The sequence below is a fragment of the Triturus cristatus genome, chromosome 3_2 (assembly GCF_964204655.1).
Source record: "Triturus cristatus chromosome 3_2, aTriCri1.1, whole genome shotgun sequence".
Classification (NCBI taxonomy): domain Eukaryota; kingdom Metazoa; phylum Chordata; class Amphibia; order Caudata; family Salamandridae; genus Triturus; species Triturus cristatus.
The window spans coordinates 11,643,986-11,671,769 of NC_140584.1; the positions used below are offsets into that span (position 1 = coordinate 11,643,986).

General features: G+C 46.7%; 2 protein-coding genes across 5 annotated transcripts in view; one reads left to right on the forward strand and one right to left on the reverse strand.

Annotated features, from left to right (window-relative positions):
• LOC146856679 (receptor-interacting serine/threonine-protein kinase 3-like) overlaps positions 1–27,784 on the reverse strand; it is a 1,419,725-nt gene that overhangs the window by 681,437 nt on the left and 710,504 nt on the right. The gene's annotated exons all lie outside the window — the stretch shown is intronic.
• On the forward strand, positions 12,200–27,228 carry LOC146856682 (uncharacterized). 2 transcript variants are annotated; one of them, XM_085647177.1, is made up of 2 exons: positions 12,200–13,551; positions 23,399–27,228. In XM_085647177.1, the coding sequence occupies exon 2, from the start codon at positions 23,572–23,574 to the stop codon at positions 26,191–26,193; it is 2,622 nt and encodes an 873-aa protein (XP_085503303.1). In that variant the 5' UTR covers positions 12,200–13,551; positions 23,399–23,571; the 3' UTR covers positions 26,194–27,228. The 2 variants fall into 2 exon arrangements, with proteins under 2 accessions (XP_085503303.1, XP_085503304.1); XM_085647178.1 differs by having other exon boundaries at positions 12,200–12,554; positions 23,384–27,222.

Sequence of the window (27,784 nt, forward strand, 5' to 3'; positions counted from 1 at the left end):
AAATGTACAGCACACTAAATTACACCCTCTATGACAGGCGTACACCTACTAACGTCACTCAGAAATGTTAAGTGCACCTACCAAGATGGTGCAGAGTCCAACGGTACATAGGAGAAATATTCTCTTTTGCATATTCTGTGGCCTGTAACTAAGAACCTATATCAAACCCTGCAATGCTGCACCGCATAAGCTTCAGATAGTCTAAAATGCATCAGCAAGATTACTTCTTGGTATACCTACATATCAGTCGGTCTCCTAATCTCTGTCCTCACTTCACTGGCTCCTGTGAAAAAGCAGGTGATTTTCAAATCTTTGTGCATAGCCTTTAAGGCCCTACACCTCGAGGATCCAGAATCTATCAGGCAGCTTTTTCAATGGTACACCCCATCCAGAACTTTAAGATCAACCTCTCTGGTTAATTTGATCATGCCTAAAATCAAAAAAAGCCACTTGGGGAGGCAAGAGTTTTGATTATTATTTGTGGCTGAATACAGTCATAGGTACATTGCTAAATGTTTCTGTTATAAGTGATATACAGACAACATCATCCGCTTGCTGCTAGTTGGGACTCCAACACCCAGGAGCCTGCTTGGACAGGAGGAGGGGCAGCCATCCTAGAATCCTTTTTAAGCGCCAACCAAGTCTGCAACGTGAAATGCACGAAGACGCGCCCTGGTGGATGCCCATCATTGCCTGGAGAAGGCTGAGCTGCATCACCCCTCTTACTTCCTTTTTAGGTTGAGTCTAGAGTTGTAGTATCTCCTCTATGGTCATTGATCACACCCCTGACTTCCCATTGGTTCCTCTGTGTGCTTTTAGAAAGTCCCATCCTTTCAGTGGCTAATTTTATTGTTTGTCCCACCTTTCCGTGGGTGGTTCCCATCCCTGGCGACTGGCCCCGTTACGTGTAAAATTGCTCCTCAGTTTTATTCCATTTGCTCGTTGGACTTCTTTTTCTTTCTGTTTCCTTGTTCTTAATTGTAAACAGCTCTTCATGAACGTTCGTGGGTTTCCCTTTATCAGTGCCGCACCCCAATTCATCTTTAAAATGCACAGCATGTTTGCTTCACCGGGCGAGCACAGTGTGCGTGAGACACAGCACTGATAATTCCAAACGGAAGCTGGTACATTGACGCAATCGATTGTACACACTTGTGTAAGTAAATATATAATTTCTGTTGTGTTAGTGTTGAGTAGTGTACATAATGTTGATATCACCGAGAACCATGCTCACCTTATGATTATCCTAACTTCTGCTCACAGTCTGCTCCACGGGGACGTCACGTCCTACTGCTGGAGTTGTTGGAGATTAGCTATTGGTGTGCCAGAAATCATGGCACTCGCAGCCAGTGCTGCTTGCTCGCACCGTGGCTCAGACAGCTGCAGTGAATCAATGACCCCTACTGGCAGTCACCAGTAGGTGGTTATAGTTAGGACCTCGTTTCTATTCAAAAAGCGTTATTTCTTTTGCCAATATCTTTGGCGTCGGTAGATGAATCCTTTCAAAATTTTCTAAACTAATTGGGCGGACCAGTCAGCTCCCGTGTTGAAAGGTTTGGGGTGATTTGTCAAGCGGGGGCCAAGAAAAAAGGGGGGTCCTAAAGCACGTTTTCCCCATGTTAAATTCCCTCGGAATTTTGAAACAGGTTACAGCCCGAACTGCTGAACGGAATTACACCAAATTTGGCAAAAAGGTAGATCTTGGTCTAGAAAGAGTGCTTTTTAGGTCTCGCCTACGCAGCACGCATGCGTTGCCTAAGAGGAGACCTTTAGGAATCGATTCACCTTTTCTGCCAAAAACGTGCTCGCTTTGCATTGCTTTCAATGGCAAAGCGTGCACGTTTGATGATTCCCTTGTGGGAGCGAGCTTTGAAACCATCTGTTTGTAATTAACTTTCAAACAGATGGTGTCCCCTGCTCGCTCCCGCAAGGGAAACAGGTGCAGGCCCCCTCCTCTCTCCCCTCCCCCTGCTGCCTCCTCCTCTCCTCGTCAAACTTATTTCGTAAGCTGAGGGATGCGGGCTAGTTACGAGGGAACAAGTTGTGTGTGTTTGTCAAAAGCTTCAATTATTTTGCAAGACTGTTATCCTAAAGCAGGCATTAGGCTAACCGTTATCCCACAGCAGGCCACATTTCAACCCTGGCGACGGCTTCATGTGACCGTGGTGCTGTGAGGAGACGTCGTCATGGCGTTTTATCATCCTGTCGGAGGCTCGCTCTTCTCCGCAGCGAGCCGGGAGTTTTGCAACACACCTCAACTCTAGATTAGTGTGTGGAATTAATCTGTTCACACACAACACCTGCTCATCATGTACTGCACAAAGATTACAGTGACCCGTTCTACCAGCTCGCAACACCAACCCCAGTACACGATTACCCTATCACATAACTACCTTTCCAGCACTCACTGCAGCTGCAGTGCACTAACCTCACAGCTTCCTCACTAAAGTATCGCAACTGTGCTTCTGTTTACACCATTTTTGCTACAGCCTTTCGCGCCACACTGTCTCTACAGTATTACACTACAACGCCCTCACACACACTACTTCTGCCAAGCAAAATACCTCTCCTGAGCATTATTCTCCAGCACCACACTGTTAGCTCCAAAAGACAGGCTACCGCCGCCCGCACAATGCCCTCACCTGCACATTCACTCGACTGATGCCCACCTTCCTAAATTACCACCCACCTCAGACGTTCTACTGAACTTCATCCCCAGCACCTGAAAACCATAGCCAGAACTGCACTACCAACCCCGGGGCCACCCTGTCGGCCCCCGCCATGGTATTACCGCCTCCACGCTGCTACCGTCCATTCACCACCACTGGTTCCACTTGATTACATTATGTTGTTTCTTTAGTAGAATTAGGGACGTGAAATCAAAATAATTAATGTTGGCGCTACGCTAAACCATGAAATGTTAATCCCAGGTTCGACATATTTCGTTTTAGCGACTGACGCAAAAGTGGAGCAAAATGTACTTGAGGTAACTACTACTGGGTGGCTATCTCTAAGCCACATGTAATGGCTCTAAATTTTCTGTTCTTGCAAGGAGTTAAAACTATTATAAATGACTTCAGATGTCCACCTGTGTCGGTGGTTGAGTGTAATGATAACATGCGGAGACACCTATGTGCGTATAGCATTCGAGAACAGGCTTTTTGAAGCGCTACAAGGAAGAAGGGCCCCAGAAATGTTAAAATGTAAAGTGGTCAACTGGCGCATTGGTGATTTTGTGCAACTGAAACAATTTGTGTAAAGCATTACTGGACTGCCCTGGCTACAGCTTCGAGGCGCTGTGAAACAGTAGCCGGCCCTTGCCAGATTCAACATGGTTTAACATTGCTGAGGGGATTATGGGGAAGCGGACCCTTAACCTGGGGGTGACCTGCAAATTATCACTCCCACCCCCATTATCGGGCCTCTTGAACCTAAAACCATCTCTAGGCTTCAGGGCCCCCCAGCAGAGAGCTCCTACTGGGACATTCGCAAGTAAAGCCTCCCCGGGACGCCGGAGCTGGGTGAGCCCCCGAGGGCTTGTGATGAGCCCTGATGGCCAGTGACAGGAGGCGGGAAAATGTGGCTTCTGTGGGACCCCGCTGCTGGGGGCAGGGCACTCGGCCTCACTCATATGCAGGAATGTGAGGCTGATTCCTGAACTTGATTAACTTGCAGCTGTCCTGAGGGGGGGCATCCTGCCCAGGAGAGCTTTGTGGGCTTAGAGTTTGGCCCATTGAAATGCACACACCTTGTTCCCTCCCCCTCCTGTCTACAATCTCCTCTTAATCTCGGAACACAAAAGGATTATTAGAAACAAGAGCCGTTTTGTGGTAGGGGTAGACCCTTACCCAAGCACTCGGGGGCCTTCACTGTACCCAGAAACTCCTAGGCCTCGCCTCGTCGAAACATCCTTCGGAACAGGCGGGCTTTCATGGACAGTAACCTTCTCAGTGGGCGGAGCTCTGAAGGGGATAAGGTCCTCTCCCTGTCCTCTGACCCTCTCTCTCAGCCTACTGATGCTGACAACCAATAACCTTTGCACCCCGAGGATTAAACACAGTTTATAATATACCCTTTGAGTGGCCTGGGGCCTCTGGTACAGCAGACCTGATGCCGGGCACTGGCAAAAATGCCAATGCGGAAACGCATCACACACACCTTCGCTTGCCCTCCAGGAGGAGATCAATTGCCATTGGCGATTTTCTGGTAGTGTGTAGCCTGGCGCCCTTCCATCCTGCCCAGACCCCTCCTCTTCCCTCACAAGTCATGCTGAGGTGGGCCACTGAGTCGAGTGTGACAGAATGTTATAGTTCCAGGACACTAGCCGGACCCTGCTTGTAGTGTCTCGAATCCTGCAGGCCACCCCAACACCCTCAGGTGCCTGTGACATCCAGACATTGGTTGTGCGGCCCGCCTCCCAGCCATGTTATGTTAATTAATGTTAATTACTTTAGCGTGCGACTCACCCTGAAGGGTATCTGGGTGCTGCAGGTATTTAACACTCCCAGTCCAGCTACGCCACACCCTGTGGAAGGAGCCCTCCGCCAATGCGGCCCCAGAGCTCAGCACGCACATACGTGAAAGCCCCAGCCTACTGCCCACAGCAGTGCACCATAGCTTCTGCATCAGGACCGGACCGAGGCCATCACAGGGCCACAACCAGAGAGAGCAGCTTAGCGCGGTGGCAGTGAGTGCATCAACCAGCCAAGCCAACCCTCTCAGCAGCACAGACGGCCACCCACAGCCAGTCTGAAGCCCCACTGCCTGCAGCTTCAGTGGCCTCTTCTAAACATTCTGGCCAAGACGCTCTTTGGACAGCCCTGGCCCTGCAGCAGGACACGTCAAGGTGGCACAGGTGAGTGTCCAACAGAGCACTGAAGTAGGTCTATGAGAGTGTCGGAGCCAGGTCAATTATTGACTTAATGGGACAAATATTCAGCATGGTTCAGGTGCACAGATCGGGGATTCATTGGCCTTGAAAGCAGGCAGGGTCGGCCTGGGAGATCGGGCGTCGGGCCAGTACTGAAGCCCAGCTGTTAGCTGGAGCGTTTTTACCCCCAGTGCCTCGTCTGTGAACCCAGAGGACAGGAACACCCCAAACAAACCAATGTTTGTAGCCGTAGAAAGGTGTGTATTCCACCCAGCCTGCCCGGACCACTCTCACGCACAGAACGTGTGAGCCATTTGCATTCTGCCAATGATCACATGCTTGGACCTGAGCATTCTCTGGAAGTGTGGGGGGATAGGGGGCGAGGTGGAGTAAAGCAGTTCTGTTGTCCGGCCTGCTAAGGTTAATAGGGCATTTATCAGCCCCAGTGGCATCAATGCCTTTTTGCACCACTCTGGCCTCTCAGGGGGTTAGCAAGCAGCCCACGGCATCAATGCCTTTTTCCACCACGGTGGCCTTTTGGGGGGGGGGGGCAGAGGTTGATGTGGGACGGGCCCAGTTAAAAACAGTAATGGTCCCTACCAACTCCTACATTCACCCCCTTAATGGTTGAAGAGAAGACAGTTTTTCAACAGAATGTACAAGAACCCTAAAGGTTATACAAGTCAGCGATGCAGTCTCATTTACATTTTACTCGTTTGACCTCACCTGGTATAGTATATGCAGGCCTGTCTCACAAGAGTATTTTATTCATTCAGTCTTGTGCAGCACACAACGCGAGCTGAGTTGCTTGTAAGGGTTCAGAGGACTCTGTCATAAAGATGTTCAGACAACACACTCACCCAATCTTTGGCCTCTCTGCCGGCACAGCTGTGATTGCCAGGAAGGAAGCAGGAGCTGCTGGAGTTGGTTCAGTACTGGGCTAGAGGAAGGTCAAAAACAAGGTAATACATAGCGCACATGCACCAGTTGATGCTCAGGCGCTTTACACAACCGAACCAGTGCAAACAAAACAAGCATTGGCATAGCCAATAGGTCTCGCCTTTGGGACCTTCTAAGTGTTTAACCATGCAACAGTAAATGTTGTTGCACCAAGGATATTGTGCTGCATAACTAAATACTTATAAGGTCCCCAAAGTGGGACCTATTGGCTATGCCAATGCTTGTTTTAAAATGGTGTAAATCCGTTCAGTTGTTTCTAAGAAATTCAAAAATAAAAATATATCGATATCTGGGCAGAGACTAAACACACATCTCATCGTGAGATCTGATTGGGTGTCAGCACTTCATCCTGGAATTGCTGCCAGCCATCTTGGGAACCATGATAACTCCCCATTGAAATGCATTGTAGTGAATAGAAGGTTTTGAGGGTCACCAAAAGGAGAACTATAAAGGGTGATAACAGATTTTAGTTACATTAGAATTCATATTTTGATGGTACCATACTAATTTTAGGAATTGTGGTGTGTTCTAAGGTGATTTTACCCTGTGAATAACCTTCTGCTGGGATATCATGACTCATGTTTGAGAGAACTATTTCATGCTTGTCCCATAGAGGTTTGGAAGGTGCTCCAGAAGCTAAAATGAGAGCATATTTTCTGCAAATTCACATTATCTTTCTCAGTCATGTGAGAATGAAGACTGACATTCTCAGTAAAACATGTACATCCAACAAGGGCAGAGACTGTCAGTTGATTCCTTTGTGTTCTACTGCAGCTTCCCAGAGTGTTCTAAGGAGCAACTAGAGAGCTTTCAGTCTTACTTATGACAAAAGTACGGCACACCTGAAGCCGTCTTGATTGGAATAAACTGATAACACTTGAAACATTTAAATTAAAAAGGAACAAAATGAGGGGGTTCATTTTGTCATAGAAATTATGGTTAGTGCTGTAGAAAGAAAAAATTAGGACATATTTTAAGTGAGATATCAAATATCTTCCTGTTATAATTCAACAGGAGCAGCCTGTCAGTTGATTCTTTTGTGTTCTACTTCAGCTTCCCAGAGTGTTCAAATGAACAACTAGAGCGCTAGCAGTCTTACTTATGACAAAATATGGCACACCTGAAGCCATCTTGATTGGAATGAATTGGTAACACTGAAAACATTTAATTTAAAAAGGAACAAAATGAGGGGGTTCATTTTGCCATAGAAACTATGGTTAGTGCTGTAGAAAGAAAAATGTGGGCACATTTTGAGTGACTTCTCAAATCCTCTTCTATTTCATAAAAAAGTCTGACATACAGACTGAAACATGTACTTTCAATACCAGCAGCAGACTTCCAGTTAACTCCCTGGTGAGCAGTAGCTTTACTACAGTGATCTAATGAGCAACTAGAGTGCTAACATTCTGAATTTATGGCAAATGTGTGACATATCTGAATGTCTTCTTGATGGATTCAAAGTAAACAAGCATTGGTATAGCCAATAGGTCTCGCCTTTGGGACCTTATAAGTGTTTAGCCATGCAACAATTGCATAACTAAATACTTATAAGGTCCCAAAAGCGAGACCTATTGGCTATGCCAAGCGGCCTTGCGGCCGGGAAAGTGAAAGTGATTGCTTCTAGTTTTTCTTCTAACCCGGGGGGAGATACGCTGGCTTTTTATTAGATTAGTAGGTGGGCTCCTACTGTCTGGCGAGGTCAATGTTCGCGGAGCATTGAGTGATGGGTGGGTGGTTGTTGTAGAATAATCCCCTTTGTTTGGTGGCATAGCAGGCTTTTTCAACTTCCTTCCAACTATTTCTTGGTGACTGTGGCGATTAGCTCCTGGCATAGAAGCTGACGTGTTCGTTCGTGTGGGAATTTGACTTTTGTTGTAGGCTGGTGTTGAAGGATTAGTCGTGATTGTAGGTGAGAAGAGCCTCTGTTCAGCTCTGTGGCGTTTGTTGGAGAAAGATTTGACTTCTGTGTACCAATTGTCTTCTCTTGTTCCGCTCTCGGTGTTCCTTTTTTGTGGTGTGTAATTGAACTTGCGCAGGGGCTTTGTTGGTTACTCAGACTAGTGGAATCCAGAACTTTTTCTTTAAGCGTGGAGAAGTATTTGTCAAATTTCTTTAGATCCTTGTCCTTTGCTCGAATGAGTACCGTACCATTTTTATAGATTGTTATATTCAGTGCAGCTCCTAGTCGAGGGAGCGTTCAGGATCTTAATGCCGTATAGTACGTTTTTTGTTTCTTGTGTGTTAGAAATAATGTTAAGTGCAACACTTATTTTAATATCATTAGAGCACATGAGAAACATGTGCTAAATGCACTTTCATGTAATGAAATTGTAATGTGTACAGGTGTAGCCAAAATTGCACTGCACCATATGTATGTATGTACTATGTATGCATTAGTATTTATATAGCGCAAACCTAGCTAGGAGGCAATGGAGCACTGTACATAAAGCATGAGGCAGCCATAATCACATAGTCTGTGACTCAGCCACGGCCTGCAGAGACTTCAGCTTCTCAGAAAATTATTTAATGGAAAAGTAACTGGAATTATGAAGAAATTGTGGAACAATGTTTGTGGCAGAGTTGACTAAAGGATGCTAATATGCTACAAAGAAAGGCACATTATGCAGCCACAAAATGAAAATATGCAGTGCATGAAACTATTAAAGGAACATTATGGTGCACATTCTGTAACATTGATTTGCAGATTGTTTGGCAGTTTAACAACCATCCACAACAAAAGGGGTGCAAATGCTTAAAAAAAAAATAGGTATGTTTCCTGAGAAAGACAAGCATTGGCATAGCCAATAGGTCTCGCCTTTGGGACCTTATAAGTGTTTAGCCATGCAACAATTGCATAACTAAATACTTATAAGGTCCCAAAAGCGAGACCTATTGGCTATGCCAAGTGGCCTTGCGGCTGGGAAAGTGAAAGTGATTGCGATCGCGATCAAACATCAAAACGGCCTTGCGGCCGCGAAAGTGAAAGTAATCGCGGTAAAACGCGGCGCGCGCGCCCGCGCACATGCACTGTAGCTCTAGGCTGGCCTGGTAGCACTTTTTGGAGCCCTCTCAATAAGTCTCGCCAGACCAGCGCATGTGCTGGGTCAGGCGAGACCTAAAAACTGAAAGCATTTCCTACTGACGAGACTGTAGTAAATGAGGAAATTAAAAATGTCTTAGTTTACACAAAGGAAAGTTTCAATTCTATTAAGGGCGCTGAGGCGAGGATTATGCATTTCTTTCTTTACTCTTTATTGACAGCAAATTCAAAGAAACGTAAAACAAAACACTACAAAACTACTGCTCCCATGAACACCGGGAGTAACCATGGCCACCAACAGTCCAATCAAGGCACATTCCGAGAGTTCATATATTTTAATCAGCAGCATAGTCCTTCCTCTTTCTGCGCTGAAGGAAGTTAAGCCCGTTGGTAATCAATCCGCTTTGGAATCCGATCCTAGGACGAGAGTGTAAAAAATTACCTTTCCCCTAAAGCAAAAGGCCAAAACATTCAATACTTAAGGAATTGTATTTAACTAAACACTGGTATAATAACACAGAAAAAATATCAGCATACTGAAACACAATTCAATGTTAAGAAAAACCAAATCGGAAACAGATGACAATAGTAGAATCAATACATTATTAACACAAGGCACAGCAGAATAACTGTAGTATGAATAAAGGTATATTACTCCTTGGTACACAGAAAATCTCAAAACGACCTCCATAATTTTATCAACAAGCAGATTCTAAAACCCCCAAGGGCGGGAGGCAACCTAAGAGTATGCCCCCAGGGATAATCCTCGCCTCCGCGTCCTTAATAGAATCTAAACTTTCCTTTGTGTAAACTAGGAAATTTTTCATTCTATGGCAGGACCGGAGGCGAGGATTATGCATGTTCAAAGCTTACTTACCACCAGAGTAGCGGCCCCATGGATTGGCTTGAAATAAAACGTTTTAAAAGTGGAATCAGAAGACCAATCCGCTGCGTTCATGAAATCTTCCAATCTGCCCCCACCTGGACAGCTTTGGAAGCCATAGCCCCTCTGGTAGAATGGCCTCTGTCATAATCCATCTAACCCACCTAGCAATGGTAGGGGATGACACAGCCTTGAATGGTTTCTTAAGGGCAATCAGAAGCTGCCGTTCTCCCGGAGGCCGCACCTCCAAAGTCATGTCCTCATAGGCCTTGAGGCATCTGACCACACAAATTTTGGGGACTCCGAAAAAGCTGGATATGATACCGACTTGATACTCGTTTTGTCCTCCGTGAGATGTTGAATGTAACCCCCTCTGGGGAAAAGACCCTAGCCGAGATACCCATATCCAAGGCCCTCACGTTCGACGATCTCTTACAGAAATGAGGCAGAGAAGCATGGCACGCTTTGCCGAAATCTCCTTCCTGGACAAATATTGGTTGTCTTGCCATGATAACAGCAGGTGTCGGACCAGCTTGACGTCCCACAGACCGGCGTAACGGGGTTCCGGAGGGAGAGAAATCCTGACACCCTTGAGCAACTTACACACCCAGGGGTGTTCCCCCACAGGGCGGTTATCCACCGGCGCATGTCCTGCCGTAATAGCCGACCTGAAAGAATTGATGGTACAATACGATAAACCTTCCTGAAAGAGCTGCGCCAGGAAGTTCACTATATCTGTAATTCCGGTACCCACGGGATCCAGGTGTCTCCCCACACACCAAAGCACCCATCTCCTCCAGGCCAATATGGCCAATCTGTACCTCTTAATGGTTCCTGGGTCCCAGGCTTGCTGTATAAGGTATTCAGCCTCTTGAGAAAGTCTGACGTCCTGCCAGCGTCGCCTGAAATCCTCCACGCCGTGAGGCGAAGATGGCCCTGGAGAACCGAAGGGTGGGGCTGGCCTATAGGGTTCACCAGGACCCAATCGTAGGATGGAAGACGTACCGGGGCATCCCAAGCCAGTTCTAGGAGAGAGGGGAACCACGGTTGAGACCGCCAGATTGGAGTGATCAAGATGATTGAAGCTTTCTGACGCCGAGCCTGCGACGCCACCCTCTGTATGAAGAGGAAGGGAGGAAAGGCATACACCAGAATCATCGACCAATCCTGAAGGAAGGCATCTCCTGATTCCGCCCCTGGATCCAGTCTCCAGCTGAAATAGGCGTTCCATCTGGATGCAAACAAATCCACTTGACACGCACCCCAAAGCGCAGTCAGTCCTTGGAAAACCAACGGGTTGAGTCTCCAGTCACTGGCATCCTTGAAGTGTCTGGAATTCCAGTCCGCCACCGAGTTCTGCGACCCGGGAAGATATTCCGCTGTCACCGATATCGGACAATGGAGGCAATAATGCCAAAAGTCCTTGGCCAGCTCCGCTAGAGCCCTGGAGCGGGTACCCCCAAGGCGGTTGATTATTGAACCGCCGTCGTGTTGTCCATATGGAGGAGCACACAACATGAAACCCTGTCCCTCATCAGGGACCGAATGGTGAAGGAGCCCGCAAGCAGCTCCAGACAGTTGATATGGAGAGACAGCTCCTCCTCTGTCCATCTTCCTCCCATAGTGATCGGCACACACCTGGAAACCCAGCCCAGGTGGCTGGCATCCGCCTCGATCACTAGATCCGGCAGCGACCCAACGATCGGCCAACCATTCCAAGCTTCCATGTTGTCGATCTACCACTGAAGCTCCGTCCTGGGGTCCTGATTCAGAATCACCAGTTCCGAATAGGTGAGCCTGCTCCGCAGATGGGATGCTTTCATCCTCTGCAGAGCCCTGTAGTGCAACGGACCTGGAAAGATGGCCTGTATCGAGGATGACAACAAACCAACAATCCTGGCCAGTTGCTGAAGGGATATCCTGTCCCATCTGAGAATCTTCCGTAGCTCCTTCTTGATCTTGGCGATCTTCTGAACTGGTAGATTCAAGGTCGCCGCGTTCGTGTCGATCCTGACGCCCAGGAAAATTATGCTCTGCTGGGGGACCAACTCCGACTTCTCCTGGTTGATGGTGAACCCCAAACCCTGGAGCAGAGAGATGGTGGTATTCAGATGGGAGATCAATTGCTCCCGAGACTGATCCATCAGCAAGATGTCGTCCAAGTATATAATCAGTCTTATGCCCAAGGTGCGCAGGTGTTCCACTACCGGCTTGAGGAGCTTGGTAAAGTACCAAGGTGCCTCAAGAAAGGCCGAACGGCAGGGTCCAGAAAATTTTCTCCCTCCATTTGAACTGGAGAAACCTGCAGTGAGGGGGAAAAATGGGAACTGGAAGGTAAGCGTCCTTGAGATCCAGACGCGCCAACTAGTCATTCTGCAGTATAAGGTCTTGCAAGAGGTGAATCCCCTCAATCTTGAAGTGGCGATAAACTTGAGAAAGGGACTGATTGTCCCATATAGTTGTCCTGAGACATCCCTCCCACTTGCCCGTGCTATGTAGGCCCTTTTATATGTTATATAGGCCTTTATTAAATTGACCGTGGCTCTGCCATTTTAGTGCATCGCAGGCTGATGGCAGGTCTGACCCAACTCTGACCCAACGCAGATTCAGTTCCTCTTTCTGCGAAGCTTTCTGCCTCCAAGCTGGTAGCCCCCACCCTACCCGGTCGGTACCAAAAGTTCAGCATCCTCTTGACACTTCAACATACAGTAAGCTGCATCCTGGCATAGCACTTGCTTCCTGGGCAGGTTTCCCGCATTTCAGGAAGTGGCAACCGCAGAGCTTAAGTTGAGAGGATTTATGTATGTATATATTCGATTTGAGCACAATATCTGTTTGTATTTTTCGCTTTGCGCACAATGTCTACTTATATTTTCTGCTTGCTCTGTGTAATTTACGACAAGCGATTGGCCTGAGAAACTGACCTTTTCACCTAGTTCATTGTCAGCATTAAGTGGTAAATGACGACATGTCTGGTGAAATTCTGCAGACGAGGTTTATTTTTGGGTAAGAGTTGCGTGCAAAGCAGCCCAAAGTTTAGTATATAAGGGGAGCACGCAGACACCTCAACGGATTACCTCGCTGTCTGTATGTAGGTGACAGACAGATTCCGTAGGTTTCCCCAAGAGTTCTTAGGGGCTCTTGTGTTTGCTTCTGCGCCTGCTTAGCATTGTGTTGTGTTCACCTATATGAAATGTACTGTTATGCTTAGTTATTGTCTTTTTATATTTGATCAAAATGTATTCATTTCATTCAAAATTGCAGGAATGCTAGCTCTAGAGTAGACGTGAGAGTTCCTAGGTAATAGAGTTCTTGTACTCTGAAACATATCTCCTAGGTATAACTTGTCTCTTAAAATGCTTTCCTTCTCTCAGGCAATCTGATACGGAGAGAATGGACATGTGATTATGTGAATTCTGTATTTTGTGTCTCTGATTTGCGGTTTCTTTGAAGTTGCATCTTCTCATTAAACTGCTAATGTGTTCTACCTCAAATTCCATGTCTCATATGTCTGTTTTCTTCAATTCTAGAGCGAGCGTTCCCAGGCACCCCTGCCCAAATTAAGGTGCCCATTTTGTCCCTGACTCACTCTCCTGCCCAGTTCTGTGCTAGCTCCCGGGGCTCTGAGTACCGCCCCTAGCTTCCTTGTCCTGTAATAAATCCTCCCTCCGACATTTTGGTGCCGTGACTCGGAGTAGCAGTGCCTGCAGACGGGGCAGTAACGGCTGGGTTCGAGGGGACGCAGACTGAGCACTCGTGACTCCTTTCTGGCCGAAGCCTTTGAGTACAAGCACTCGGGTGAGTATTATAACTACCTGACGTGAGGTGACGCTTTGGTAACGGTTTATGAAAGGAGCGCTTGTGAGGCTTCTGTGTTTTTCTCGGCTCTCAGTTCTTTCCTGCCTCCTGTCTGGTTGGCCTCGCTAAGGACGTTTTTTTCTGGGGAGGCTTGTGTGTGCGGCATGGAATTCTGAGCTGGACAGTACGGTCAGGAAGTTGTTGGTTTATTGTTTCCTTTTTGTTATATATAGATGTGTGTGCTATTGTTTTTGCCTTGAGTGCCCGGAGGAGAAGGCTGCGTCTTGCGCCTTTCACAGGCTTATTTAGCTCCTTTTTTATTATTACGTTTTTACATTTTACATTTTTACATTGGTTTTGTAGGAAAACAGGCATAGAAGAAAGACAATAAAAAAGTAAAAAGAATAAGGGATAAGGAGAGGCTGGTTATGTCTGCAGTCTGTTGGGTCTCTCTGTATATAGTGAAACAGAGAGCGCCTCTTTACCAGGGGGCTACGGGTCGGCCTGGTAGAAGAGAAGGAGAGATACGATTTACTATCGTATTCTTTCAGCAATAAAAAAGTGCTCCACCGAGTGCTGTGTGGATACAGTGGAGGCTCTCCTACATCAATACAAGGTAGGAAAGAGGTTGGATATTGTCGGTCCACTTAGCTACTGGATAACGGATATCGCCTGGATTATGAGGATTTTAAGAGGTTCCCCGGGTTGGTTTATTGGATGTTATGAGTTTTTGGTAGTTCTGTGACAGTTTCCCTTTTGTGCGTGCGCCATTTGTAAATAGGAAGCACGTGTTCTATTCTTGTCCTTCAGAGGGCAAGGTATGCAGTCATTGTCTGAGAATAGACACTCTGAACGTGCCTGACTTACTTCTTTCGTGAAACACATGTAGAATTTCATGACTGCATGACTTCAGGTTACCGTCTGATAATGCATACAGAGGCTCATTAAAGTGAAGCAATTGCACTTTATTGTGGTTGGTGCTTATATGGGCACTGCAGTAAGGGTCACTGACTGACACAGAAGCTGCTTTTAGTAAGGCCATATTTACGTGCACAGTTATTTTGTTATTTGTATTTTTTGATGATATATTTTATGATATGCAGATTTGATGATATGTTTTATGATATGCAGATGTATATTGAATGTATAAGGACATGATGTTAAATTGATGTTGACTGGTCTGTATCGTTTTATTAGGATAAGACCCGCTAGGTAGGGTTATCATTGTAACAGAAGATCACTGTCAAATGTAGAAGATTGGTTTGTTAGTGAGATTCAATAACTAGGGAGGAATGTAAATGCTTTACTGTTGTTTGTACTCCCACATGTATTGATCTGCCACTGATAACAGTAGTGATTTTCGTTTTTTTAAAGTTTCGTGTTTTGTATTTAACATGTTTTTGCGCCACAATTGTTACAAGTATATTGTTTAGTGCTGCCTTTTTTCCCAAACCATTGAACATTTCTAGTGCTGCTAACATTGACTAGGTGTCACTACGGTTTGAGGTACAGCATAGGTACACAGATGAATAGAATATTTGGTTACAGAACTTATAGAACCGCAGACACCATATATGTGCAAATTTCTATGATAGTGCCAGGATTAGAAACACTGACTGAGGTCACTAGCTCCTGGCCCCGTAACCCCCTGCGAAGCAAGGTCCTTCATTATTGCCTTGGCGAACATCCTGGTGCCCTGCAGTTTCCTGACTTCTCACCAGAAGGAGTCTATAACGGTCCAGATAAACGGGAGATTAAAGAGGCATTTTATTTAACCATTAAAGAGGCATTGGGGGACGAGCTAATATATGATCACCCTGACTACTGACACATAAGGAGAGCAGTATATATATATTTATTAATATAGAATACTAAGGGATACAGATGAGCAATAGTGAACATCAGTCAGTTGGGATAGTTCTGCACATATTAAATGACAGAATAATAGCGGTGCACAATCCTGACGAACAGACTATAGCAACCTTTGGGAGGCGACAAAGTGCCTTGATAGCCAGAGCGTGGAAGTTGCTGGGAGTCACACTAGCACATGGCACTGAGGTAAAGGTATCTTCACTACACCTAGTGCAGCTGCGCCTCCCAGTGCCTACCTATAGACCCACTACCCTGAACCCAGACCCTGTACTTGAGCTGCCGCCACAAAGCACCCCCTCTGTGGAAGACGCTCCAGATACACCGCTGCAGCCGCCACTAGTGTCCCCTCCGACGTCGTGTGCTGCTAGAGACTCCTCCACGGCATTAACCCAGCTGGGGAGCCCTGATCTCGCTCACCAAGAATCACTTACACCATCCCCTCTATTCACACCGTCTCCTCCAGGCGACAGCCACCTGGAACAACAGGAAGGGTCACAAATCACTAGCGACGTATTAGGCTGTGAACAGCACAGGATATTGTTGCAGGCACTTAACGACCCCAACTTACCCCTGGTTTGTGAGCATCACGCCCAGCAGCTGCATGTGCAGCTGCAGCAGCAGCCCTCATTAAGTATCATAGAGCAGTTACAGGGACGTCCTCCTATAACACATTACCCATTACTGTGGGGATACTTACAGAACCGCCTGTTACCAAGAGAATAACATTGTTTATTTGTGGTCAGAAATAAGTCAACCCACACAATACCCTAGGGTATAAATAACAACACATCTGTGGCAGGTGAGGTTGATAGGTGACACCCAGTGGAGGTATACTGTTATTTCTGAATACACACAACGCTAGAGAATAATGGCAACACCACTAGAACACGTGATAAAGAATTTTACTACTCAGGGGAAACGTATTAGAAAACATTGTGGAGAGCTGCACAAGCTCACACAGACTATGCTACACCCTTGGCCAAAAGAGGGTACCTTCGATAGGGCAGTACTAGATCATGCTCAAACATTCCTGGAAGGGAAGTACTCTGGGAACAAACTAGATAAACGTAAAGAAACCCTAGCTCTGTGGAGAGTATTTAAGGACAATGATGAAAAGGCCCCAGTACCTACCGCACCGCCACCAGCCTATGACGCAGATGGCATGTATACAGAGCGAGTTGTTAAGGCTGACCTAGAGCCTAATTTAAATGACCAGGCAGCTGTAGGACATGAGGATATTTCTGCTTCAGATCCCTCAGAAGATTCACCAAACAGCATGCCAGGGAATGCGCAGGGCCAGGTAACACTAAGCTCCCAAAGCCCAGGGGTGCAGTGTGCAACATCAGGAATGCCAGGTCAGATTGATGCACTATTCACAATAAAATTGACACCAGCACCCAACTCTGCAGCTCACCAGCAGGAAGAGGGCTCAGAGAGTGATGGAGCCTCTGGTGATTCACAGCACAGCTCCCACTTGCCGTTTCCTAGGCCTAACCCTACAGCGCCTACATTTGTCACTGACAATAGCGAGCCCTTAGAGACAAGGACTAGACACTATGGCCCATTCCTCTCCCCTGGCCAGCAGCACAGCAATACACAGGCACACCATAACGGGTGGCGACCCCTTAACACAGGTCCCAAGCGAGAGGAAGAGTACTTGCTACAATTTAATGGAGGAAACAGAGATAGTGAACAATCTCGCCCAGAAATAATCACTGAGGCGGACATTAGTAGATGGAGAACAGAGCACAACTTACACCAAGGAACAGATAGAGAATCAGGGGACACGTCACACGAGCAACATTCAGGGAGTCCCACTGGCCACCCCGCAACAATACAGCGGTTATCATTACAAGTGGACAGGGTAGAGGATCAACTCACTGAACTAATGGGTGGCTTAGGCCAATTTAGAAGAAGGCAGCCACCAACACTAAGTGAATTGGCTGGAGCTGCAGGCCCGGTGGTGGGTTCACGTAGTGGTGGGGTCCCAATGATCCCCCCACAGCAGGAGCCATGGATAGACTTCCATCAGGAGGTCCAAAGCATATCCCCAGCCCCACCTCAGAGTAACCCAGCAGCTCCTCTGATGATCAACCCAAGTACACCGCAAGCTCTGCCAACAATTGTCACGCCCCCATCTATACACATACCTCAGGTAGTGCCACCAGTAGTCACACCACGCAGGCCAGATGCACAACAGATGGACCTTGATAATCTTGATCTACCAAGTGTGCTCGAACGGGCAGAAACAAGATGGAGAAGGCAGAGAAGGACAGAGAGAGAGAGACTTGCAGTGCAAGGTAGCCATGGGCGGCCTGATGACATCCCACAAGATTATGATGTATCAGGTACTGCAACGCTAAGAACAACAAGATCTAGAACTCTGCATCACATGGCCCCTAACAGGCCATTGCGGTCAACGACCAATGGTCTGACGCCAAATGAGATAGTGATACTTGGGGAAGGGACTGACTATTATGTCAATCCATTCTCAGATAATTTAGCAGGTTGGACAGAAGCTAATGCACCTCAAATGAATGTCTGGCCTCGGGATGGGTCATTTGAACCAGAAGACATGGCCACAGCTGAAGAATGTATTCTGCAGGGGGCGGGAGATGACGATTGGGATTACGATTATATGAGCAAGGGCCTAAGAGTTTGGCAGAAATACGCACGTAGATATGACAACACAAGGCCCACAGGGGTGACACGCCAGCTCCCCCTGTTATTTAAAAATGTTAAAGATCCCCCCCTTTATGTTCCTTGGTCACTAATGGACAAGGACAATTTAAAGAAACAACTCCCACCCCTCACAGAGGGTGCTGGAAAATGGATACAGGCCTTTGAGAAACACACTGCAGGTGTTCCATTGGCTATTGGAGATGTAAAAAGTCTGCTCACCTCCTTGATTGGAGAGGATGCAGAGGATATGTTCACACGTATTGACACAAGACTGCCTACCACTAATACACAGTGTGACGGTAACCCCTTCAATAAGATTAGATCACCCCTATGGAATGAATTGCGTAGGAAGTTTCCTGACGTTCCTGACATCAGCTCTTTGATGTCACAGACAATGCAAAGCAATGAAGATCCAGCACAGTACATTTCACGAATGAAGGAGAAATGGCATCAGGAATTGGGAGAAAAATGGGATGTAACAGGGGGTAATTGTAGGTTCTTTTACCACACAGTAAAAAAGGGACTGCCCACTGCAGTACAGGACAAATTAGATGGAATAGTAGCCATGGAGTGCAAACCATGGCCAGAGATACAACACCACATCATTCATTTTTGCAAAAAGGAGCAGGAACAGGAGAAGAAAAGGTTATTAGCTATTGAAAATGCAGCAGCTAAATTAGTGCAGCAAAAACTGAAGAAAAGGGAGACCCCTGATACAATGATGGTGGCTTCACCAGTGAGTCAGATGACTGCTGTCACTAATTTCCCACAAGAGGCCCAGACTGCACTAGGAGGTAACACACAAGTAGCTGCACCAAACCTACAGGCACAGCCCTTCAATAATGATGTGCAACAACAGGCATACACCAATGAGCAACAACAGCAGTATTATGGTAATGAGCAAATGAGGTATGCAAATACTGGGATGCGGGGGAGAGGTAGAGGATTAGGCTTCCAAAGACCTGCGCCACAGCCAGGAGCACGAGTGTGCTACTACTGTCAGCGACCTGGACATTATATGAGGGAATGTCATATGAAGATGCGGGATGAAGGGAGGTCAGTAGGTAGAGGAAATCCACAACAAGCTCAAGTGCCAGTACAATACTACCAGCAGCAGCAGCCGCTGCCGCCCCAAGCAGTATATTCCTATCCTTCCCCAGCACAGCAGCCAATGCTGCAGCAGGTACAATTACAGACACCTGTGATGGCCCAAATGCAGCCCCAGATCCAACAAGCACAGCCACAGCTACTTCAGCCACAGATGCCTGTGTACCAAATGGTGCCACAGACGCAAGCTCCTGTGCCTCAGGGAGCCACGATACTGCCCACCACCAATCCCTTTTCACAGGGCACCATTCAGCAGTACCAGGCTGGAGGATATTCAAGTTAGGACAGCCCACAGACAACTCTAGTGTGTCCCGTGTTATCGTGCCTCACAAATATCAGAGAGGACCCAGTTGTGTATGTCACGATAAACAACAAAACTTATAGTTTTATGGTTGACACAGGTGCTACATTTTCCTGCATCAGGGAAGGAGCACTGCCCATCTCCAACCAGAGCGCAGACACACAGGGTTTCTCTGGGACAATAATAAGGGTCCCTTTTACCAAACCAGTACCAATGGAAATAGGAGGTAAATGTATTCAGCAACGCCTGCTCTACTCAACACAGTCCCCAGTCAATCTCTTGGGACGAGACCTCATGGCCAAATTAAATATGACAATTAGTTTTAAAGAGAACGGTACAATGACTTGTTCCATTCCTGGTACATCAATGTGCAGGATGATGGCTGTCACTGTGGATTCCTCCCTGAGAGATGAGATAAGAGCCCGCCCGATGGATGAGCAAGCATTCTCCACAGCGGTACACATTGTTGTTGCCAATACACCAGAGATGAATGGGCGCACTGTCCAACTTCCCAAAGAATTCCTTTTTCGTCCACAGTCACAGAACATGCCTGTGCCTGACAAAAATATGATCCTAGGAATACACTGTCTTGAGATAACACCCATGTATGGAGCTTTCTTAGCACTAGACGACAATGCCCACACATGGGCCTGTGTCATTTTCATTGAACCTGGACATCAGGTAAGAAATATTTCAGATCACCAACTGTTTGGAGATCCTGAGGAATATTCCAAAGTGGAGATTATTTACCAAAATCCAGTACCTTTGTCGGTGACAGTTGAGATTAGAACTCCGACTCCGCCCGAAGTATTCGATGCTACCCGTGACTCAGACTTAGCTCAGGTACCAAGCATTCTTTGGACAACAGGTCCCAATGATGTGGGGCTCATTAAATCAGCTGCACCATTCAGGGTAACACTGAAACCAGGTGCCCTTCTACCCAGAGTGCGCCAGTACCCTTTGTCTAGGGAAGCAGAGGAGGGAATTGCCCCTACCATACAAGCGCTGCTACATCAAGGTGTGATATACCCCTGTATCTCGCCGTGTAACACGTGCCTTTTTCCGGTGAGGAAACAGAAGACTAATCAATGGAGATTAGTGCATGACCTACGCTCAATTAACAGCATAGTGATCCCAGAGTTTCCCATCGTCCCAGACCCTTCAGTGATACTTACCAACATCCCACCTGACACTAAATATTTTTCCGTCATTGACCTGAAAAATGCATTTTTTAGTGTCCCTCTACACATAGACAGCCAGTTCTTATTTGCTTTCTCGTTCCAAGGTAGGCAATTCACATATAAAAGACTACCCCAGGGGTACTGTGAGTCCCCCAGTGTATTCAACAGAGTTGTCAAAGATGACTTGTCAAATTTCCAATGTGACAGCACCTTGCTACAATATGTTGATGACATACTCCTCTGTAGCACCACTGAGCAGCAGTGCCGACGGGATACAGTTGCTCTGCTTACAACATTGGCACAGAGAGGATACAAAGTAGACAAACAAAAACTCCAATATTGTCAGGAAGAAGTACAGTACCTAGGACAGCTGATCTCAGCATCAGGGAGAAGAGTTACCCCAGGAAGAGTAGAGGCAATAAGAAGCACTCCTGAACCCCAGTCAGTTAAGGACATGCAAAAGTTCCTAGGACTAGTGAACTACGTTAGACAATGGGTTTTTGACTATTCCACCATCACTGCACCACTCCTGACAGCTGTCAAAACGGCCAAAGACAGGCATAATAAGATTGACTGGACACCTGAAATGACGTCAGCCTTTGCCAAATTGAAAGATGAGATTACAAACGCACCTGTGTTAGGCTCTCCTGACTACACAAAAGAGTTCTATCTATTCACTCACTGTAATGGACAGGTCATGACAGCAGTCCTCACCCAGAAGTACCCCATGGGCCACAAACCCGTTGCATACTTCAGTGGCATGTTAGACTCGGTAATGAAAGGCCATTATCCTTGTGAGCAGGCCTTGTCAACCGCAGCATTTGCTGTTGAGAAAAGCACCCCCATAGTCATGGGGTCCCCTCTGACACTGTACACTGAGCATGCAGTATTCGCAGTGATACAAAAAGCTAAAACAACTCTCACCACACAAAGAGTGTCAGGATATGAAGTCATACTGTCATTACCATCTTTGAAGGTTGTTAAATGTCATACTGTAAATCCTGCCACGTTCTTTGTTCATCCCATTGCCACAACTGATGATTACAGTCATGACTGTGCCACATATTTTCCAGATGAGTCAGGAACAGCGAAAGAAGACCCATTGCCAGATAGTGTAATTTACTATGTTGACGGTTCCTCTACCATTGATCAAGAGACGGGAATAAGATACACAGGTGCTGCAGTGGTCAGAGCACAACAGAGAGACTCCTCTGACTCTCTAGACATCGTACAGCAAATAACATTACCATCACATTATTCAGCGCAGGCAGCAGAGTTGGTAGCTTTGATTGCAGCCCTCAAACATGGAGCTGATAAAAGGATTACTGTATACTCAGATTCTGCATATGTCACCACAACAACACATTCCAGCATCCTGAGATGGAAAAGGCGTGGCTTCCTTAAAACTGATGGCACACCTGTAATGCACAAACAGTTACTCGAGGAACTAATAGATTCATTAACATTACCAGCAGAAGTGGCTGTAGTAAAGTGTACTGCACACACAAATGGCCAAGATTTTGTTTCCAGAGGAAATGCCATGGCGGATTGGGCTGCAAAAGCAGCTGCCAGAGGGCCCCGACCTGAACCATCTCAAGTGATAGGGCAAAACACCTGTGCCCCCATCCTGTTTGCTCAAGATGCATCCGTCATAGTACAGGTAGATACACAAAGTACAGTAGATGACACGAGTGAATCGTTGCTCTCAGATACCACTGATCCAACACTCCCATACACTATAGATGATACACAGCAATATGATATCATTGCACAACTACACCTACGAGAAATACAGGAGAGTGCCCCTCCTGAAGAGAAAGAGCTGTGGAAGAAGAGAGGAGTGCAACAAGATATTTCAGATTTCATTTACAGACAGACAATGACAGGGAAGCCAGTTATGCCACAGGCACTATTACAAGTAGCGCTCACTCAGTTACACCTTCCGACACATGTCCCTCGTGATATCATGTCCACAACTTTGCAGACAGAGTGGTTCATCCCCAATGCATATGAGCAGATACAACTCTTCGTTCATCAGTGCCTCATTTGTCAACAATATTCACCTAACCCAACTATGAAGACAGTTGCCTCAACAATACCAAGGCCCAAAGGTCCCTTTAGAGAACTCCACATTGATTACATAGACATGATTGACAGATGCAACAATTACAGGTACCTCATTGTAGTGGTATGCCCATTTTCAAGGTGGATTGAAGCTGGACCATGTGTCCATTGTGACGCAAAGGCCGCAGCTACTTTTTTGCTTCGTGAGGTCATATGTCGCTGGGGATTACCGGATGCTATTCGAAGTGACAATGGCCGCCATTTTTCAAATGATATCTTTGCCATAATTACCTCAATGTTAGGAATAAAACATAAGTTGACATCAGCCTATCATCCACAAAGCAATGGTATTTGTGAGCACCTTAACGGCCTGCTCAAAGCCAAAATCAGTAAGATAAGTGCCACAATTGGAAAGAAATGGCTCTATTGCCTTCCCATTGCTCTGTTCACACTCAGAAACGCTCCCAGTTCTGACCATCACCTTACGCCTCACCAGCTTGTCACGGGCAGATCAATGAATGTGGTTGTTCCCTCCACCAGACCTAAAGTAGACACTGAAATGTCTTCTGAGATTGTGAAAGCTGAACTGTTTGATTACTTATGTGCACTAACTCGTGCTGCAAAGTTCCTTTCTATTCAGATATCAAGGACACAGAACAAGGGCTCTATTTCTGATGAACTTCCACCTATTTGCCCTGGGACAATAATCTTCGTAAAGAAAAAAGTCCGGAAGTGGAAAGATCCTAAATTTGAAGGACCCTATCAGGTCATAGACTCTTCACCCACTGCAGTCCGAATAGCCGAAAGGAAGGCATGGATACATCGGAGCCACGTGAGGATCCACCCGGCACCATCCCAGGCCTGAACTATGGACGAGAGGAGGGCATCATGTTTCCATGGTCTAACCAAGAGAAGGAGTATGAAGATCGCATGGCCATCTATGGACTGAGACACAGTAACAGACGTTCCTCGCATACCGAATTTTCACTGAAAAAGAGATGTACAGTAATTGGTATTCTCTTTGTTGCATTTTTAATTGCAGTAATTGCATTTGATTGGGTTGTGGTGTATCCAGAGAGAAGGGGAGGTACAACTAGCAATGTTAGATCTACCCTAGGACAACCCCAGTCTGAGACACTTCCTGACACCTATGCACAGCCCACTCTGGCACCTTCCACACCCCCTGCTAACCCAACAGAATGGGATATGGTACTGGATATCACCTTGAATGCCCATGTGCCAGATACTCATAAAAAGGCCCGCCAGAATAAGCGAAGTGTTGGGAGTGAATTGATTGTCAGAGGCATAAAGGCACCTGCCAGGTATACGCCACGTAACACTCACAAGCAAGCAGTGGCCCCGCCAGTAGCGGACTGGGTTAGTAAACTTCAGGACACAGTTGTGTTCACCTATGACCAGCATTTCATGCCTGGTTCCCCCTCCCAGCGCACTGATAAGATATCAGAGGATAATGGGGTTCACAATGCACTGTTTGACAACATGTGGTATAGAGACATGAGGGAGGTCGGGAGGAAGGTCACGAATGAATCCTGCTTTGTGTGCTCTCACATCCCTCATGCTGTAGGCGCAGACAAATTGATATTTCCCAGAGAAGTGCCACCACCCACTGCCAAATGTCTCCTACATCTGTTTCTTTGTCGCATACATGGTCAGATACAGCTCCACTCAGCCACAATAGATGGTGTGTTTGTGAATGCTACAGAGTGGGATGACAAGTATGTTACATTTACAGTGATAACAAATCCATCAGAGTATGAAAGGAGGATAGAGGCTTACCGTGGTATGGAAATGCCCATCGGCCTGTTGGAGGTCTGGAGATACAACTTTAGGAGACTAGGGTACTTCGCCTTCCCAACACCCCCGTCAAAATGTCACTCACCAGTGCATCGCCAAGCCTACCATAATGATTCCCAGTGCCCTTGTCAGTGGAGGCCAATATTGCGCCTGCAGGCCAACATTTATTTTAACGGTAGGTGGAATGGCCCACATGACTTGGTATTTAAGGCAGCCTCCTTAGGGGATGCAATTGTGAAGGAAAACGACACACATCGTGTTGATAAGAAGATAGGGGAGGAGTGCGCTGAGATATGGGCACAAGAGACTAGAAGATACACTTTCAATGAGGGTACAAGATACCAACCAAAGAAAGCATACAAGCTAAAGTCTCCTCTCCTTTGTTTCCTAGGTAACGGAACGATCTCTGTGGGCCGCAACACAAACTGCAGCAGCACAATTTTTAATTCGGACCTTCAGTACGGCACCTCCAGCCTCATGGACATCTATTGGGCCTGCGGTGAACACATTTATCTGCAGCTGCCACCCCACTGGAAAGGACTGTGTTCCATGGTCATGATGCATGAACTACACCTGGTTGTACCAGCATCGAACATTTCCCGCATCCATACCCACCCAATGACAGGTGATGTCACCCTGCTCCACCACCGAAAAAGGAGCCTTCAGGAATACTTCTCGAGTGGTCCAATTCACGAGATTCCACGAGATTTCCTCCTTTTCAACGAAGCTGAACTATTCTTCGGGGGCGCTGTCCCCATGTTCCAGACAAAAGCCAATGCTCGCTGGCTCCAAGTGACGCGATACGAACTGATGCAGCTCGTCAACAACACCCGTGATGGGTTCAACGCCGTGAAAGAAGAACTGAGACCTCTGAGACTTATGGTTCTAGAGCACAGATATGTTCTAGATCAGCTGACTGCGATGAGTGGTGGTGTATGTGCAAGAGTGGGGAAATCCTGCTGTACTTTCATTTTGGCTAATGATGCGGACAACGGAACACTTACAAAAGCCATCGAAGACTTGGACACTTTGGGGAGACAGATGCATGAGGAAGGAGGTGCTGAAGCAGACGTTTTTGATAATTTGTTCAGTTTTGACTGGATGCCTTCATGGCTGTCTGCTGTACTAAAACTTATGATGCCTATAATTTGTGTGCTGTTGCTGTTGTGTTGTGGTGTACAGATTCTAATACATTGTGTGAAAAGATTCAGTTCTACGGTAATTGGTATGAACTACGCAAGCTCAGGGGAGTACACTGGAATACGCACTGAACAGGGGGATGGGGAAGAAGTAACAAGGCTGAACATAGTAGAGCTCACCATCCCTGGGTCCAACGCATCACAAGCTTCCCTTAGTAGGTGTTATCAGCCCCAGGTGCCTGGAAGCCCCCCACTTCCCTCAAGGAAAGACTTAGTACACCCATATGAGATAATGGCTGGGGATAAAGAGGAATCACAGGGAGAAATAGAAGCAGGCCCGAATAGGAGTGAGGGAGGGCTTTCTCCGCGTGACGCCACATGGCCACTCCCCCCACCGCCAGCTAAGTATGCTGTACGAATGGTGTTCATTAAAGATGAACAAGAGGAGGGAAATGAGAAAGGGACTGATTGTCCCATATAGTTGTCCTGAGACATCCCTCCCACTTGCCCGTGCTATGTAGGCCCTTTTATATGTTATATAGGCCTTTATTAAATTGACCGTGGCTCTGCCATTTTAGTGCATCGCAGGCTGATGGCAGGTCTGACCCAACTCTGACCCAACGCAGATTCAGTTCCTCTTTCTGCGAAGCTTTCTGCCTCCAAGCTGGTAGCCCCCACCCTACCCGGTCGGTACCAAAAGTTCAGCATCCTCTTGACACTTCAACATACAGTAAGCTGCATCCTGGCATAGCACTTGCTTCCTGGGCAGGTTTCCCGCATTTCAGGAAGTGGCAACCGCAGAGCTTAAGTTGAGAGGATTTATGTATGTATATATTCGATTTGAGCACAATATGTGTTTGTATTTTTCGCTTTGCGCACAATGTCTACTTATATTTTCTGCTTGCTCTGTGTAATTTACGACAAGCGATTGGCCTGAGAAACTGACCTTTTCACCTAGTTCATTGTCAGCATTAAGTGGTAAATGACGACATGTCTGGTGAAATTCTGCAGACGAGGTTTATTTTTGGGTAAGAGTTGCGTGCAAAGCAGCCCAAAGTTTAGTATATAAGGGGAGCACGCAGACACCTCAACGGATTACCTCGCTGTCTGTATGTAGGTGACAGACAGATTCCGTAGGTTTCCCCAAGAGTTCTTAGGGGCTCTTGTGTTTGCTTCTGCGCCTGCTTAGCATTGTGTTGTGTTCACCTATATGAAATGTACTGTTATGCTTAGTTATTGTCTTTTTATATTTGTTCAAAATGTATTCATTTCATTCAAAATTGCAGGAATGCTAGCTCTAGAGTAGACGTGAGAGTTCCTAGGTAATAGAGTTCTTGTACTCTGAAACATATCTCCTAGGTATAACTTGTCTCTTAAAATGCTTTCCTTCTCTCAGGCAATCTGATACGGAGAGAATGGACATGTGATTATGTGAATTCTGTATTTTGTGTCTCTGATTTGCGGTTTCTTTGAAGTTGCATCTTCTCATTAAACTGCTAATGTGTTCTACCTCAAATTCCATGTCTCATATGTCTGTTTTCTTCAATTCTAGAGCGAGCGTTCCCAGGCACCCCTGCCCAAATTAAGGTGCCCATTTTGTCCCTGACTCACTCTCCTGTCCAGTTCTGTGCTAGCTCCCGGGGCTCTGAGTACCGCCCCTAGCTTCCTTGTCCTGTAATAAATCCTCCCTCCGACAAACTAGCCATTCGTAGAAAGATCTGAGGTTGATGACTAGGCGGAAACCCTTGTCCTTCTTCTCCAAGAACATGTTGCTTACGAAGCCCCTGGGATGTAGCTCTGAGAGGGAAACCGCCCCTTTGTCCAGAAGATCCTGGACCTCGTGATCTATCAGGGATTCTTCCTGAGCGGAGAAAACTAGGGACCGATGTCTGACTGCTTGGATCGGGATCCCATAAAACTCTATGTGAAACCTCCTTACCGTCTCCAGAACCTAAGGATCTGAGGAAATTTCGGCCCATCTGTGGGAAAACATGCTTAACCTCCCCCTAAATGATGAGGAGATAACAGACTGGGATTTACCACCATATCCACCGGTGCTGTTGTGGGCCCCT